At 47.1% G+C, this 18,717-nt stretch overlaps 1 protein-coding gene across 1 annotated transcript in view; it reads right to left on the bottom strand.

Moving 5' to 3' along the window:
- LOC141176374 (uncharacterized) overlaps window positions 1–18,717 on the bottom strand; it is a 53,976-nt gene that overhangs the window by 10,913 nt on the left and 24,346 nt on the right. The window contains exons 2-3 of the mRNA XM_073660335.1: window positions 550–708; window positions 152–376 (exon numbers count right to left, since the gene is read on the bottom strand). Coding sequence (XP_073516436.1) covers window positions 152–376; window positions 550–708 — 384 coding nt within the window. The remainder of the gene's footprint in view (window positions 1–151; window positions 377–549; window positions 709–18,717) is intronic.

Genomic DNA, 18,717 nt, shown 5'->3' with positions numbered 1-18,717 from the left:
CTGCGACACAAGTGCTGAAATTACACCTTATACAGTCAAGATGCCATGCTGCCTTCATTTACCCCTCGTTTATGGCATGAGAATAAAGATGGCGGCCGCCCGTGTCATGGTGACTGGAGGTGCTGCCATCACAGATAGCGGCCGGACTCACCTCCACGATGGTGACCGTGATCATGAACCAAGGTGGGGGGCACCCCGTGTAGTTGTCATAGAACCACTTCCGGTCTATCTCCCTGGGCAGGGTCTCATAGGCAACATGGCGGATTAGGCGCTGAGTCAGGTCCAAGCTGGACTCCTCCAGGAGAGACTTATTGCAGAGTCGGCGGTTTCCCTGCAGAATTGCGCGGCGGAAGCTGTTTGATCTTTTGTTGCACATCTGAAAGGCACAAAGAGAGATAACCATATAATATAAATGGAGGGCACGTGACGGTCACATGAGTATGACTATGTTGTAAGCGAAACCCCAGAGATGGCGGCATGAACCACACCACGAGAGACAACCCCACCTTAGTCCTCGAAGATCCGGCGCGCTCGTTTCTGGGCACTCACCAGATTTAGAACATCTTGGTAGCAGATCTTCCCATCAGCACTGCTGTGTGCGAGGGCCAGCAGGACGTCCAGCTTGTGGGGTTCTAGCTCCGAGCCGTGTTTCTGCAGGAGGGTCCAGAATTGTCCACTGCTGATGAAGCCGCTGCTCCCAGAATCCAACTGAAAAAGTGATCACAGATTCAGATTCAGCACACTGGATCCAACCTCATCTATTACCATGGGGCCACAAGACTGGAGGACCTCTGGCACCAAGTACAACCGCAAAAATATCCTGTAAATCTACAAATGTAGGGAGTCTGAAGATATCTTAGGATAATTTTGATTTACTAAGAAAAATACTAAAGGAACTAAAGACAATACCCAGGAGGAACCTGAGAGGCTGCTCAGAAGAAACGGGAGGAACTGGAGGCAACACCCAGGAGGAATTAGAGACTGTGCAAAAGAAAATGGAGGAACCAGAGGCAACACCCAGAGGAAAACCAGAGAGACCCACAGAAGAATCTGGAAGAACTAGAGGCAACACCCAGAGGAAAACCAGAGAGACCCACAGAAGAATCTGGAAGAACTAGAGGCAACACCCAGAGGAAAACCAGAGAGACCCACAGAAGAATCTGGAAGAACTAGAGGCAACACCCAGAGGAAAACCAGAGAGACCCACAGAAGAATCTGGAAGAACTAGAGGCAACACCCACAGGAAAACCAGAGAGACCCACAGAAGAATCTGGAAGAACTAGAGGCAACACCCACAGGAAAACCAGAGAGACCCACAGAAGAATCTGGAAGAACTAGAGGCAACACCCAGAGGAAAACCAGAGAGACCCACAGAAGAATCTGAAAAAACTAGAGGCTACACCCAGAGGAAAACCAGAGAGACCCACAGAAGAATCTGGAAGAACTAGAGGCAACACCCAGAGGAAAACCAGAGAGACCCACAGAAGAATCTGGAAGAACTAGAGGCAACACCCACAGGAAAACCAGAGAGACCCACAGAAGAATCTGGAAGAACTAGAGGCAACACCCAGAGGAAAACCAGAGAGACCCACAGAAGAATCTGGAAGAACTAGAGGCAACACCCAGGAGTAACTTGAGAGGCTGCCCAGAAGATACTGGAGGAACAAGAACTAGAGGCAACACCCAGAAGGTGCAAAATAATCTGAAGAAACTAGAGGCAACACCTAGGAGGAACCTGAGAGGCTGCCAAGAAACTGAAAAAATAGAGGAAACCAGAGAGGCTGCCCTGAAGAATCTGGAGAAACTAGAGGCAACACCCAGGAGGAACTAAAGGGACTGTGCAAAAGAAACTGGAGGAACTAGAGGCAACAACCACGAGGGATCAGAGAGGCTACCCAGAGGAAACTGAAGGAACTATAGACAACACACAGGAGTAACTAACGGGACAGTGCAAAATAAACTGGAGGAACTAAAAGCAACACCCAGGGGAAAACCAGAGAGACCCACAGAAGAATCTGGAAGAACTAGAGGCAACACCCACAGGAAAACCAGAGAGACCCACAGAAGAATCTGGAAGAACTAGAGGCAACACCCAGAGGAAAACCAGAGAGACCCACAGAAGAATCTGGAAGAACTAGAGGCAACACCCACAGGAAAACCAGAGAGACCCACAGAAGAATCTGGAAGAACTAGAGGCAACACCCAGAGGAAAACCAGAGAGACCCACAGAAGAATCTGGAAGAACTAGAGGCAACACCCAGAGGAAAACCAGAGAGACCCACAGAAGAATCTGGAAGAACTAGAGGCAACACCCAGAGGAAAACCAGAGAGACCCACAGAAGAATCTGGAAGAACTAGAGGCAACACCCAGAGGAAAACCAGAGAGACCCACAGAAGAATCTGGAAGAACTAGAGGCAACACCCAGAGGAAAACCAGAGAGACCCACAGAAGAATCTGGAAGAACTAGAGGCAACACCCAGAGGAAAACCAGAGAGACCCACAGAAGAATCTGGAAGAACTAGAGGCAACACCCAGAGGAAAACCAGAGAGACCCACAGAAGAATCTGGAAGAACTAGAGGCAACACCCAGAGGAAAACCAGAGAGACCCACAGAAGAATCTGGAAGAACTAGAGGCAACACCCAGAGGAAAACCAGAGAGACCCACAGAAGAATCTGGAAGAACTAGAGGCAACACCCAGAGGAAAACCAGAGAGACCCACAGAAGAATCTGGAAGAACTAGAGGCAACACCCAGAGGAAAACCAGAGAGACCCACAGAAGAATCTGGAAGAACTAGAGGCAACACCCAGAGGAAAACCAGAGAGACCCACAGAAGAATCTGGAAGAACTAGAGGCAACACCCAGAGGAAAACCAGAGAGACCCACAGAAGAATCTGGAAGAACTAGAGGCAACACCCAGAGGAAAACCAGAGAGACCCACAGAAGAATCTGGAAGAACTAGAGGCAACACCCAGAGGAAAACCAGAGAGACCCACAGAAGAATCTGGAAGAACTAGAGGCAACACCCAGAGGAAAACCAGAGAGACCCACAGAAGAATCTGGAAGAACTAGAGGCAACACCCAGAGGAAAACCAGAGAGACCCACAGAAGAATCGGGAAGAACTAGAGGCAACACCCAGAGGAAAACCAGAGAGACCCACAGAAGAATCGGGAAGAACTAGAGGCAACACCCAGAGGAAAACCAGAGAGACCCACAGAAGAATCTGGAAGAACTAGAGGCAACACCCAGAGGAAAACCAGAGAGACCCACAGAAGAATCTGGAAGAACTAGAGGCAACACCCAGAGGAAAACCAGAGAGACCCACAGAAGAATCTGGAAGAACTAGAGGCAACACCCAGAGGAAAACCAGAGACCCACAGAAGAATCTGGAAGAACTAGAGGCAACACCCAGAGGAAAACCAGAGAGACCCACAGAAGAATCTGGAAGAACTAGAGGCAACACCCAGAGGAAAACCAGAGAGACCCACAGAGGAATCTGGAAGAACTAGAGGCAACACCCAGAGGAAAACCGGAGAGACCCACAGAAGAATCTGGAAGAACTAGAGGCAACGCCCGGAGGAAAACAGGAGAGACCCACAGAAGAATCTGGAAGAACTAGAGGCAACGCCCAGAGGAAAACCAGAGAGACCCACAGAAGAATCTGGAAGAACTAGAGGCAACACCCAGAGGAAAACCAGAGAGACCCACAGAAGAATCTGGAAGAACTAGAGGCAACACCCAGAGGAAAACCAGAGAGACCAACAGAAGAATCTGGAAGAACTAGAGGCAACACCCAGAGGAAAACCAGAGAGACCCACAGAAGAATCTGGAAGAACTAGAGGCAACACCCAGAGGAAAACCAGAGAGACCCACAGAAGAATCTGGAAGAACTAGAGGCAACACCCAGAGGAAAACCAGAGAGACCCACAGAAGAATCTGGAAGAACTAGAGGCAACACCCAGAGGAAAACCAGAGAGACCCACAGAAGAATCTGGAAGAACTAGAGGCAACACCCAGAGGAAAACCAGAGAGACCCACAGAAGAATCTGGAAGAACTAGAGGCAACACCCAGAGGAAAACCAGAGAGACCCACAGAAGAATCTGGAAGAACTAGAGGCAACACCCAGAGGAAAACCAGAGAGACCCACAGAAGAATCTGGAAGAACTAGAGGCAACACCCAGAGGAAAACCAGAGAGACCCACAGAAGAATCTGGAAGAACTAGAGGCAACACCCAGAGGAAAACCAGAGAGACCCACAGAAGAATCTGGAAGAACTAGAGGCAACACCCAGAGGAAAACCAGAGAGACCCACAGAAGAATCTGGAAGAACTAGAGGCAACACCCAGAGGAAAACCAGAGAGACCCACAGAAGAATCTGGAAGAACTAGAGGCAACACCCAGAGGAAAACCAGAGAGACCCACAGAAGAATCTGGAAGAACTAGAGGCAACACCCAGAGGAAAACCAGAGAGACCCACAGAAGAATCGGGAAGAACTAGAGGCAACACCCAGAGGAAAACCAGAGAGACCCACAGAAGAATCGGGAAGAACTAGAGGCAACACCCAGAGGAAAACCAGAGAGACCCACAGAAGAATCTGGAAGAACTAGAGGCAACACCCAGAGGAAAACCAGAGAGACCCACAGAAGAATCTGGAAGAACTCGAGGCAACACCCAGAGGAAAACCAGAGAGACCCACAGAAGAATCTGGAAGAACTCGAGGCAACACCCAGAGGAAAACCAGAGAGACCCACAGAAGAATCTGGAAGAACTCGAGGCAACACCCAGAGGAAAACCAGAGAGACCCACAGAGGAATCTGGAAGAACTAGAGGCAACACCCAGAGGAAAACCAGAGAGACCCACAGAAGAATCTGGAAGAACTAGAGGCAACACCCAGAGGAAAACCAGAGAGACCCACAGAAGAATCTGGAAGAACTAGAGGCAACACCCAGAGGAAAACAGGAGAGACCCACAGAAGAATCTGGAAGAACTAGAGGCAACACCCAGAGGAAAACCAGAGAGACCCACAGAAGAATCTGGAAGAACTAGAGGCAACACCCAGAGGAAAACCAGAGAGACCCACAGAAGAATCGGGAAGAACCAGAGGCAACACCCAGAGGAAAACCAGAGAGACCCACAGAAGAATCGGGAAGAACTAGAGGCAACACCCAGAGGAAAACCAGAGAGACCCACAGAAGAATCTGGAAGAACTAGAGGCAACACCCAGAGGAAAACCAGAGAGACCCACAGAAGAATCTGGAAGAACTAGAGGCAACACCCAGAGGAAAACCAGAGAGACCCACAGAAGAATCTGGAAGAACTCGAGGCAACACCCAGAGGAAAACCAGAGAGACCCACAGAAGAATCTGGAAGAACTCGAGGCAACACCCAGAGGAAAACCAGAGAGACCCACAGAGGAATCTGGAAGAACTAGAGGCAACACCCAGAGGAAAACCAGAGAGACCCACAGAAGAATCTGGAAGAACTAGAGGCAACACCCAGAGGAAAACCAGAGAGACCCACAGAAGAATCTGGAAGAACTAGAGGCAACACCCAGAGGAAAACAGGAGAGACCCACAGAAGAATCTGGAAGAACTAGAGGCAACACCCAGAGGAAAACCAGAGAGACCCACAGAAGAATCTGGAAGAACTAGAGGCAACACCCAGAGGAAAACCAGAGAGACCAACAGAAGAATCTGGAAGAACTAGAGGCAACACCCAGAGGAAAACCAGAGAGACCCACAGAAGAATCTGGAAGAACTAGAGGCAACACCCAGAGGAAAACCAGAGAGACCAACAGAAGAATCTGGAAGAACTAGAGGCAACACCCAGAGGAAAACCAGAGAGACCCACAGAAGAATCTGGAAGAACTAGAGGCAACACCCAGAGGAAAACCAGAGAGACCCACAGAAGAATCTGGAAGAACTAGAGGCAACACCCAGAGGAAAACCAGAGAGACCCACAGAAGAATCTGGAAGAACTAGAGGCAACACCCAGAGGAAAACCAGAGAGACCCACAGAGGAATCTGGAAGAACTAGAGGCAACACCCAGAGGAAAACCAGAGAGACCCACAGAAGAATCTGGAAGAACTAGAGGCAACACCCAGAGGAAAACCAGAGAGACCCACAGAAGAATCTGGAAGAACTAGAGGCAACACCCAGAGGAAAACCAGAGAGACCAACAGAAGAATCTGGAAGAACTAGAGGCAACACCCAGAGGAAAACCAGAGAGACCCACAGAAGAATCTGGAAGAACTAGAGGCAACACCCAGAGGAAAACCAGAGATACCCACAGAAGAATCTGGAAGAACTAGAGGCAACACTCAGAGAAAAACCAGAGAGACCGGCTGCCCAGAAGAATCTGGAGGAACAGGATCTAAAGACAACACCCAGGTGGAACTAAAGAGCCTGTACAAAATAATCTGAAGGAAATAGTCAACACCCAAGAGGAACCTGAGATGCTGCCCAGAAGGAACTAGAAATAAACACCAATATAAATAAATCCTATAGGCCGAATGAAAGATCATGAACACCAACCATTAACTATATGGCCAACGTTAAAATTACAATACTTTATTTAGATACATAAAACAAATATAATATAAACATGATTAAAAAATAGAAACCACCACAAATGAGGAATGGGTGGGTGAACCTGGACACACAAAATATGTATAAACGTCAATCTCTAAATATATACAACCCTCATAACAGGTGGATGTATAAGAATCAATACTGTTCCAGAAAGTTCTTCTGCATAATGATCTGTCATTAGTTTGATGTAACAAGAAAAAATAAATACAAATTTGTCCAACTTGTTTCGATATACAGGGAGGTCATATAGACCTATAGGGAAATTCAGTAGAGTATATAATGAAAAAGTATAAATAAAAAAATATTATTAATCCTATAATAGGAGTATGTTAAATAATCACTCCCTGTATACCCACAATATAAGCACCTATACTTATGGCATAATTGGATAAAAGTATTACCTTAGGAAGTATAGAGTCCAGGCCCCCACCACACCCGACGCGCGTTTCGCACTGAAATGCTTCATCCAGGGGTGATGGGATGCTGGAAAAGTAAATATTTAAATGGTACCTGGCCAATGAACGCTCAATGTTACTAATTAACAAATACCTGTACGCGCTCAACAGAAAATGTGAATAATAATCTTTATTATAATAATCTTTATTTTTTATGTAGCTCCAACATATTCCGCAGCGCTTTACATACATTATCAGTGCTGTCCCCAATAGGGCTCACAATCTAAATTCCCTATCAGTATGTCTTTGGAAATACTACGTGAAGAAATCCTACCTGATATGGACCGTACTAGATGAAGGATCTGGCTAGACGTGAGACAGTCCGCCTGCTCCACAGGCACCAAAGTGGATGGAGAAAGCCGCAGTGCCTTTGATGTCCGTGCTGGTCGGTAACACTTGACCTGCCGCAGTAGGCTAAGCCAGGAATGATCCGGTTAGTGACAGGGTTACCGATGGCTCCGAATTAGCACACACAGGAGAAGTGGCTAATGGGCAAATGCTAGTACATAGGGCGCTACTAACCCAATTAACATACGAGTGTATTTTCTAGTGACGCCGGCCTGTGACAAATATACACCTAGGTGAGAAGGATGCAATTCCTGGCTTCAAAAAAATTCTCTCTCACCCCCAGGGCATCCCCCATTTGCTCAACCTAAATCTGCAGTCTCGCCGGCGCCGACATGAAATATGGAATATCGGAAGTTCTATACTTCCGATAATAATGGGACACATATTTTTAGTGGCAGGGTCAGCAAAGGAACAATATGCATAGTTTTCCGTAGCTGTGAGTGTTAGAACCTTGCTGTTAGTTTTTTTTTCCTTTGCTGGTCACATGACCTTGTTGGCCTATTTAATCCTGCTCCGCCCTTCTGGCTTTGCTGGACTTCATTGTATATCTACTTTCTAGCTAGCCTGTGCTCTGTATCTAACTCTGTTAGTTTGCTTGGTCTACGGACCTCTATGTTCTATCTATTTTGTTTGTTCGTCTGTCTGCTACTATTTCTGTTAGGAGGTGTCCCATATTCCTCCCAGTCCTTAGTACTTGTAGGGATTCCCTCCCCACATCTATAGGTCTCCGTACAGACTAGATTAGGACTTTAGCAGGTCTGATCGCAGGATCAGGTTCCCTGTTACATCGTAGGGATTCAGCTGAGTCCTATAGTAGGGACAGATCTCCTCTCTTTCCTTAGCTTTGGTAGCAGAACATAACAGTAAGTCCAGCCAGCAAATTCTCTAAGGAAAGATTTTTCTGTTCCATCATGGTGTCGGTTCAGGATTTGGTTCATCGCCTGCAGGGACTCTCTCTGGAGGTGGCCGAGCTCCGTCAGCACGTGAGTAACTGTCCTGGAGCACATTTCTTGGAGCCTAAGGTATGTTTGCCGGATTTATTTTTTGGTGAACACCGAGAATTTTTTTCATTTAAAAATGCTTGCTTATTGTATTTTCGTTTGAGACCCAAGTCCTCTGGGGATGAATCCCAGCGCGTAGGGTTCATAATGTCACTTTTGCGCAAAGAGCCTCAGGAGTGGGCCTTTTCTTTGCAACCTAGTGATTCATGCTTCAGATCAGTGGATAGTTTTTTTTCTGCTTTGGGACTATTATATGATGATCCTGACCGTGTCGCATCAGCTGAGACTGAGTTGAGACGTTTAAAACAAGGATCAGGTAATGTTGAAAAATATTGTACTCATTTCCGTCGTTGGTCGACTCAAACAGGGTGGAACGATTCTGCTCTGAAAAGTCTATTTCTTGCTGGGCTCAGTGAAAGGGTTAAAGACCTGCTAATTGCTTATCCTACACCTGAGGATTTGCAACAGGCTATGCAATTAGCTATACGGGTGGATAGGAGACTGCGTGCTAGGGTTAATGAGAGCAAATCCTCTGCTATGTCAGTTTCTGGTTATGATAATGTGTGTACTAACAGTGGTGAACCGATGGAGATTGGATCGGTGGCACCTCGCTCTCAAGAAAAAGACCGTCGTTTTTCGGAAGGCTTGTGTTTCTATTGCGGAAAATCTGGTCATTTGATTAAAGGCTGTGAGCTTCGTATGAAGAAAGAAAAAAAAATGGTCAGTCACGCCCGTATTGCCTGTTTAAATTCCAAGGGTGTATTTTTAGCTGCTTCCACGATTGCTCAGGAAAAATTGATGGAATTTCGGGTGTTTGTTGATTGTGGGTCTACTCTGAATGTAATTGATGGGGGATTCGTGGAAAAACTCAATTTAAAACCTGAACCTTTATCATCCCCCATTGCTGTGGTTTCTGTGGATGGTTCCCCTTTGAAGAATATTACTCTCAAGGTCAGTGAATTTCCTCTCACTATTAATGGTGTTCACCATGAGAAATTGGATTTGGTAGTGTTGAATAACTTGCCTTCTCCAGTAATATTGGGATTGCCCTGGTTAAAATTTCACAATCCTGTACTGGATTGGTCTACCAGTGAAATTAAATCCTGGAGCCATAAATGTTATGACAAGTGTTGTAACGGGCGTATTGCAGCTTTGGATAGAGGAGAATTGCCTGTTCCTATTCAGGATTTTTGGAGAGTTTTTTCTGAGAAAGAATCGCAGGTTTTGCCTCCCCATAGAGACTATGATTGTTCTATTGAATTTGTCCCTGGAGCGACTCTTCCTAAAAGTCGTTTATTTAACCTTACTATTCCTGAGAGGAAGGCTTTGGAGGAATACATACAGACAAGTTTGGCCGCCGGTCACATTAGGCCTTCTAAGTCTCCTGTGGCGGTTGGATTTTTTTTTGTAAAAAAAAAGGACGGCGGTTTACGTCCTTGTCTGGATTTTCGTGAGATTAACAAAATTACGGTACGCAATCCTTACCCACTGCCATTGATTCCTGATCTGTTTAACCAGTTATTGGGGGCCAAGTGGTTCTCTAAAATTGACCTTAAGGGGGCATACAATCTGTTGCGCATGAAGGAGGGTGATGAATGGAAGACTGCTTTTAACACTCCTGTGGGTCATTTTGAGAATCTGGTTATGCCTTTTGGTCTCACTAATGCTCCTGCATTTTTTCAGAATCTGATTAATGACATCCTTAGACCTTTGATCGGTAAAAATGTGGTTGTGTATTTGGATGACATTTTGATTTATTCGCCAGATCTGGAGTCTCATTGGCGGAGCGTGCGTGAGGTATTACAGTTATTAATGGACAATTCGCTTTTTGCTAAGCTGGAGAAATGTGAGTTCGCTGTACAGAGAATTAGTTTTTTGGGCTACATTATCTCCAGCAAAGGTTTTGAGATGGATCCGGTTAAGGTTCAGGCTGTGCAGGAATGGCCTAGGCCTATTGGTTTGAAATCGATACAGAGGTTTTTGGGTTTCGCCAATTACTATAGAAAATTCATAAAAAATTTTTCTAGTATTGTCAAACCTCTGACTGATCTCACCAGGAAAGGTGCTGATGCGGTTCAGTGGTCTTCTGAGGCCATTGAAGCTTTTGTGTATCTCAAGGAGAGGTTCACCTCTGCTCCCATCCTTATGCAGCCTGATGTTACTAGGCTGTTTTTGGTTGAGGTTGATGCTTCCTCTGTGGGGGTTGGCGCAGTATTGTCTCAGGATAACGGGGATGGATTACATCCCTGTGCCTTTTTTTCAAAAAAATTTTCGGAGACTGAACTGAATTACGATATTGGTAATCGGGAATTATTGGCTATTAAACTCGCATTTGAACACTGGCGCCACTTCTTGGAAGGTGCGGAATTTCCCGTTCAGGTTCTTACGGATCATAAAAATCTGATATATCTTGATGCTGCCAAGCGCCTGAATGCCCGTCAGGCTAGGTGGGCACTGTTTTTCTCGCGGTTTAATTTCTCCGTTACTTACATCCCTGGTACTAAGAATGTTAAGGCGGATGCCTTGTCTCGCAGTTTTTCTCCCATAGTCGGTGGTGAGAAAGAGGAGAACATTTTACAAGAAGGTGTTGTGATAGCTGCTTTAGACTCCGTTTTGGAAGATGAGATTCTTAAAGCTCAGGAGAATGCCCCATCTAACACTCCTCATGGGAGGTTGTTTGTGCCTGGGACCTTTAGGAGAGATTTGTTTGTTGAGTGTCACGAATCTCGGTTGGCAGGTCATCCCGGAATCTCTGAGACCAAGAGACTGGTGGGTCGCAGTTTTTGGTGGCCTGGATGGCAGAAGGAAGTCATTAAGTGGGTGCGCCAATGTACTATATGTGCTAGATCTAAGTCCTCACATACTCCTGCTGCGGGGTTGCTTTGTCCTTTGGAGGTCCCCAGTGCTCCTTGGACACATTTGGCTATGGACTTTATAACTGACCTTCCCCCCTCTGAGGGTTTTACTGTCATCTGGGTGGTCGTGGACAGTTTTAGCAAGATGTGTCACTTGGTTCCCTTCGTCAAACTGCCCTGCGCTAAAACTCTCGCTAAGGCCTTTGTCAAGGAAATTGTCAGACTTCATGGCGTTCCTACTGACATTGTTTCTGATAGGGGTCCTCAGTTCGTGGCTCGTTTTTGGCGTGCCTTTTGTGACAGGTTGGGAATTCATTTGTCGTTTTCGTCCGGATATCATCCTGAATCTAATGGCCAGACAGAAAGGAAAAACCAGGATGTTGAGCAGTTCTTGCGTTGTTTTGTGGCAGACAATCAAGAGGGGTGGTCTGAGTTTCTGCCACTTGCCGAATTTGCTCTGAACAATCATACATCTTCTTCTGCTGGTTGTTCGCCTTTTTTTTGTTGTTCTGGGAGACATCCGTCGTTTGGGTCGTTCTCCAAGTTGGGATCTGCCGTGCCTGAGGAGGAGAATTTTTCCGGTGATTTGGAAAGAGTTTGGACGGATGTGCGTGGTAATCTTCAGGAGGCCAACAGAAAATCTAAAGACTACTTTGATAGGAAACGACAGGAGGTTTTGTTCGCTGTTGGTGACATGGTTTGGTTGTCCTCTAGGAATCTGCGGTTGAGGATTCCTTCTAAGAAATTGGGTCCCAAGTTTGTAGGGCCCTTTAAGGTGCTTCAGGTTGTCAACCAATCTGCTGTTAGGTTGGAGGTTCCTACCTCCTGGAGAATTAATCCGGTCTTTCATGTCTCTCTGTTAAAAAAAGCTGTTGTGTCGGATGGTGACGCCTCTGCCTCTGTTCCTCCGGTGGTGGAGGACGGGGAATATGAAATTTCTCGCATCCTTGACTCTAGACGGTATAGAGGTAGTTTGCAGTATCTTGTGGCCTGGAAAGGTTTCGGACCCGAGGATAACTCTTGGGTGAGGTCAGATGATGTTTCCGCGTCCAGACTTATCAGAGCGTTTCACAGGAGATTTCCTGATAAGCCTGGTCCTAGGGGATCCGGAGGATCCTCTTAGAAGGGGGGGTACTGTTAGAACCTTGCTGTTAGGTTTTTTTTCCTTTGCTGGTCACATGACCTTGTTGGCCTATTTAATCCTGCTCCGCCCTTCTGGCTTTGCTGGACTTCATTGTATATCTACTTTCTAGCTAGCCTGTGCTCTGTATCTAACTCTGTTAGTTTGCTTGGTCTACGGACCTCTATGTTCTATCTATTTTGTTTGTTCGTCTGTCTGCTACTATTTCTGTTAGGAGGTGTCCCATATTCCTCCCAGTCCTTAGTACTTGTAGGGATTCCCTCCCCACATCTATAGGTCTCCGTACAGACTAGATTAGGACTTTAGCAGGTCTGATCGCAGGATCAGGTTCCCTGTTACATCGTAGGGATTCAGCTGAGTCCTATAGTAGGGACAGATCTCCTCTCTTTCCTTAGCTTTGGTAGCAGAACATAACAAATATCCTGTAAATCTACAAATGTAGGGAGTCTGAAGATATCTTAGGATAATTTTGATTTACTAAGAAAAATACTAAAGGAACTAAAGACAATACCCAGGAGGAACCTGAGAGGCTGCTCAGAAGAAACGGGAGGAACTGGAGGCAACACCCAGGAGGAATTAGAGACTGTGCAAAAGAAAATGGAGGAACCAGAGGCAACACCCAGAGGAAAACCAGAGAGACCCACAGAAGAATCTGGAAGAACTAGAGGCAACACCCAGAGGAAAACCAGAGAGACCCACAGAAGAATCTAGAAGAACTAGAGGCAACACCCAGAGGAAAACCAGAGAGGCTGCCCAGAAGAATCTGGAGAAACTAGAGGCAACACCCAGGAGGAACTAAAGGGACTGTGCAAAAGAAACTGGAGGAACTAGAGGCAACAACCACGAGGGATCAGAGAGGCTACCCAGAGGAAACTGAAGGAACTATAGACAACACACAGGAGTAACTAACGGGACAGTGCAAAATAAACTGGAGGAACTAAAAGCAACACCCAGGGGAAAACCAGAGAGACCCACAGAAGAATCTGGAAGAACTAGAGGCAACACCCAGAGGAAAACCAGAGAGACCCACAGAAGAATCTGGAAGAACTAGAGGCAACACCCAGAGGAAAACCAGAGAGACCCACAGAAGAATCTGGAAGAACTAGAGGCAACACCCAGAGTAAAACCAGAGAGACCCACAGAAGAATCTGGAAGAACTAGAGGCAACACCCACAGGAAAACCAGAGAGACCCACAGAAGAATCTGGAAGAACTAGAGGCAACACCCAGAGGAAAACCAGAGAGACCCACAGAAGAATCTGAAAAAACTAGAGGCTACACCCAGAGGAAAACCAGAGAGACCCACAGAAGAATCTGGAAGAACTAGAGGCAACACCCAGAGGAAAACCAGAGAGACCCACAGAAGAATCTGGAAGAACTAGAGGCAACACCCACAGGAAAACCAGAGAGACCCACAGAAGAATCTGGAAGAACTAGAGGCAACACCCAGAGGAAAACCAGAGAGACCTACAGAAGAATCTGGAAGAACTAGAGGCAACACCCAGGAGTAACTTGAGAGGCTGCCCAGAAGATACTGGAGGAACAAGAACTAGAGGCAACACCCAGAAGGTGCAAAATAATCTGAAGGAACTAGAGGCAACACCTAGGAGGAACCTGAGAGGCTGCCAAGAAACTGAAGAAATAGAGGAAACCAGAGAGGCTGCCCAGAAGAATCTGGAGAAACTAGAGGCAACACCCAGGAGGAACTAAAGGGACTGTGCAAAAGAAACTGGAGGAACTAGAGGCAACAACCACGAGGGATCAGAGAGGCTACCCAGAGGAAACTGAAGGAACTATAGACAACACACAGGAGTAACTAACGGGACAGTGCAAAATAAACTGGAGGAACTAAAAGCAACACCCAGGGGAAAACCAGAGAGACCCACAGAAGAATCTGGAAGAACTAGAGGCAACACCCAGAGGAAAACCAGAGAGACCCACAGAAGAATCTGGAAGAACTAGAGGCAACACCCACAGGAAAACCAGAGAGACCCACAGAAGAATCTGGAAGAACTAGAGGCAACACCCAGAGGAAAACCAGAGAGACCCACAGAAGAATCTGGAAGAACTAGAGGCAACACCCACAGGAAAACCAGAGAGACCAACAGAAGAATCTGGAAGAACTAGAGGCAACACCAAGAGGAAAACCAGAGAGACCCACAGAAGAATCTGGAAGAACTAGAGGCAACACCCAGAGGAAAACCAGAGAGACCCACAGAAGAATCTGGAAGAACTAGAGGCAACACCCAGAGGAAAACCAGAGAGACCCACAGAAGAATCTGGAAGAACTAGAGGCAACACCCAGAGGAAAACCAGAGAGACCCACAGAAGAATCTGGAAGAACTAGAGGCAACACCCAGAGGAAAACCAGAGAGACCCACAGAAGAATCTGGAAGAACTAGAGGCAACACCCAGAGGAAAACCAGAGAGACCCACAGAAGAATCTGGAAGAACTAGAGGCAACACCCAGAGGAAAACCAGAGAGACCCACAGAAGAATCTGGAAGAACTAGAGGCAACACCCAGAGGAAAACCAGAGAGACCCACAGAAGAATCTGGAAGAACTAGAGGCAACACCCAGAGGAAAACCAGAGAGACCCACAGAAGAATCTGGAAGAACTAGAGGCAACACCCAGAGGAAAACCAGAGAGACCCACAGAAGAATCTGGAAGAACTAGAGGCAACACCCAGAGGAAAACCAGAGAGACCCACAGAAGAATCTGGAAGAACTAGAGGCAACACCCAGAGGAAAACCAGAGAGACCCACAGAAGAATCTGGAAGAACTAGAGGCAACACCCAGAGGAAAACCAGAGAGACCCACAGAAGAATCTGGAAGAACTAGAGGCAACACCCAGAGGAAAACCAGAGAGACCCACAGAAGAATCTGGAAGAACTAGAGGCAACACCCAGAGGAAAACCAGAGAGACCCACAGAAGAATCTGGAAGAACTAGAGGCAACACCCAGAGGAAAACCAGAGAGACCCACAGAAGAATCGGGAAGAACTAGAGGCAACACCCAGAGGAAAACCAGAGAGACCCACAGAAGAATCGGGAAGAACTAGAGGCAACACCCAGAGGAAAACCAGAGAGACCCACAGAAGAATCTGGAAGAACTAGAGGCAACACCCAGAGGAAAACCAGAGAGACCCACAGAAGAATCTGGAAGAACTAGAGGCAACACCCAGAGGAAAACCAGAGAGACCCACAGAAGAATCTGGAAGAACTAGAGGCAACACCCAGAGGAAAACCAGAGAGACCCACAGAAGAATCTGGAAGAACTAGAGGCAACACCCAGAGGAAAACCAGAGAGACCCACAGAGGAATCTGGAAGAACTAGAGGCAACACCCGGAGGAAAACCAGAGAGACCCACAGAAGAATCTGGAAGAACTAGAGGCAACACCCGGAGGAAAACCGGAGAGACCCACAGAAGAATCTGGAAGAACTAGAGGCAACACCCGGAGGAAAACAGGAGAGACCCACAGAAGAATCTGGAAGAACTAGAGGCAACACCCAGAGGAAAACCAGAGAGACCCACAGAAGAATCTGGAAGAACTAGAGGCAACACCCAGAGGAAAACCAGAGAGACCAACAGAAGAATCTGGAAGAACTAGAGGCAACACCCAGAGGAAAACCAGAGAGACCCACAGAAGAATCTGGAAGAACTAGAGGCAACACCCAGAGGAAAACCAGAGAGACCCACAGAAGAATCTGGAAGAACTAAAGGCAACACCCAGAGGAAAACCAGAGAGACCCACAGAAGAATCTGGAAGAACTAGAGGCAACACCCAGAGGAAAACCAGAGAGACCCACAGAAGAATCTGGAAGAACTAGAGGCAACACCCAGAGGAAAACCAGAGAGACCCACAGAAGAATCTGGAAGAACTAGAGGCAACACCCAGAGGAAAACCAGAGAGACCCACAGAAGAATCTGGAAGAACTAGAGGCAACACCCAGAGGAAAACTAGAGAGACCCACAGAAGAATCTGGAAGAACTAGAGGCAACACCCAGAGGAAAACCAGAGAGACCCACAGAAGAATCTGGAAGAACTAGAGGCAACACCCAGAGGAAAACCAGAGAGACCCACAGAAGAATCTGGAAGAACTAGAGGCAACACCCAGAGGAAAACCAGAGAGACCCACAGAAGAATCTGGAAGAACTAGAGGCAACACCCAGAGGAAAACCAGAGAGACCCACAGAAGAATCTGGAAGAACTAGAGGCAACACCCAGAGGAAAACCAGAGAGACCCACAGAAGAATCTGGAAGAACTAGAGGCAACACCCAGAGGAAAACCAGAGAGACCCACAGAAGAATCGGGAAGAACTAGAGGCAACACCCAGAGGAAAACCAGAGAGACCCACAGAAGAATCGGGAAGAACTAGAGGCAACACCCAGAGGAAAACCAGAGAGACCCACAGAAGAATCTGGAAGAACTAGAGGCAACACCCAGAGGAAAACCAGAGAGACCCACAGAAGAATCTGTAAGAACTAGAGGCAACACCCAGAGGAAAACCAGAGAGACCCACAGAAGAATCTGGAAGAACTCGAGGCAACACCCAGAGGAAAACCAGAGAGACCCACAGAAGAATCTGGAAGAACTCGAGGCAACACCCAGAGGAAAACCAGAGAGACCCACAGAGGAATCTGGAAGAACTAGAGGCAACACCCAGAGGAAAACCAGAGAGACCCACAGAAGAATCTGGAAGAACTAGAGGCAACACCCAGAGGAAAACCAGAGAGACCCACAGAAGAATCTGGAAGAACTAGAGGCAACACCCAGAGGAAAACAGGAGAGACCCACAGAAGAATCTGGAAGAACTAGAGGCAACACCCAGAGGAAAACCAGAGAGACCCACAGAAGAATCTGGAAGAACTAGAGGCAACACCCAGAGGAAAACCAGAGAGACCCACAGAAGAATCGGGAAGAACTAGAGGCAACACCCAGAGGAAAACCAGAGTGACCCACAGAAGAATCGGGAAGAACTGGAGGCAACACCCAGAGGAAAACCAGAGAGACCCACAGAAGAATCTGGAAGAACTAGAGGCAACACCCAGAGGAAAACCAGAGAGACCCACAGAAGAATCTGGAAGAACTAGAGGCAACACCCAGAGGAAAACCAGAGAGACCCACAGAAGAATCTGGAAGAACTAGAGGCAACACCCAGAGGAAAACCAGAGAGACCCACAGAAGAATCTGGAAGAACTCGAGGCAACACCCAGAGGAAAACCAGAGAGACCCACAGAGGAATCTGGAAGAACTAGAGGCAACACCCAGAGGAAAACCAGAGAGACCCACAGAAGAATCTGGAAGAACTAGAGGCAACACCCAGAGGAAAACCAGAGAGACCCACAGAAGAATCTGGAAGAACTAGAGGCAACACCCAGAGGAAAACAGGAGAGACCCACAGAAGAATCTGGAAGAACTAGAGGCAACACCCAGAGGAAAACCAGAGAGACCCACAGAAGAATCTGGAAGAACTAGAGGCAACACCCAGAGGAAAACCAGAGAGACCCACAGAAGAATCTGGAAGAACTAGAGGCAACACCCAGAGGAAAACCAGAGAGACCCACAGAAGAATCGGGAAGAACTAGAGGCAACACCCAGAGGAAAACCAGAGAGACCCACAGAAGAATCTGGAAGAACTAGAGGCAACACCCAGAGGAAAACCAGAGAGACCCACAGAGGAATCTGGAAGAACTAGAGGCAACACCCAGAGGAAAACCAGAGAGACCCACAGAAGAATCTGGAAGAACTAGAGGCAACACCCAGAGGAAAACCAGAGAGACCCACAGAAGAATCTGGAAGAACTAGAGGCAACACCCAGAGGAAAACCAGAGAGACCAACAGAAGAATCTGGAAGAACTAGAGGCAACACCCAGAGGAAAACAGGAGAGACCCACAGAAGAATCTGGAAGAACTAGAGGCAACACCCAGAGGAAAACCAGAGAGACCAACAGAAGAATCTGGAAGAACTAGAGGCAACACCCAGAGGAAAACCAGAGAGACCCACAGAAGAATCTGGAAGAACTAGAGGCAACACCCAGAGGAAAACCAGAGATACCCACAGAAGAATCTGGAAGAACTAGAGGCAACACTCAGAGAAAAACCAGAGAGACCGGCTGCCCAGAAGAATCTGGAGGAACAGGATCTAAAGAGAACACCCAGGGGGAACTAAAGAGCCTGTACAAAATAATCTGAAGGAAATAGTCAACACCCAAGAGGAACCTGAGATGCTGCCCAGAAGGAACTAGAAATAAACACCAATATAAATAAATCCTATAGGCCGAATGAAAGATCATGAACACCAACCATTAACTATAT

The sequence above is a fragment of the Phyllobates terribilis genome, unplaced genomic scaffold (assembly GCF_046119375.1).
Source record: "Phyllobates terribilis strain yellow unplaced genomic scaffold, ASM4611937v1 Scaffold_25__1_contigs__length_18738178, whole genome shotgun sequence".
Lineage (NCBI taxonomy): Eukaryota > Metazoa > Chordata > Amphibia > Anura > Dendrobatidae > Phyllobates > Phyllobates terribilis.
Note: the sequence above shows the minus strand (reverse complement) of the source record. Positions and strands in the feature narration are given on the sequence as shown.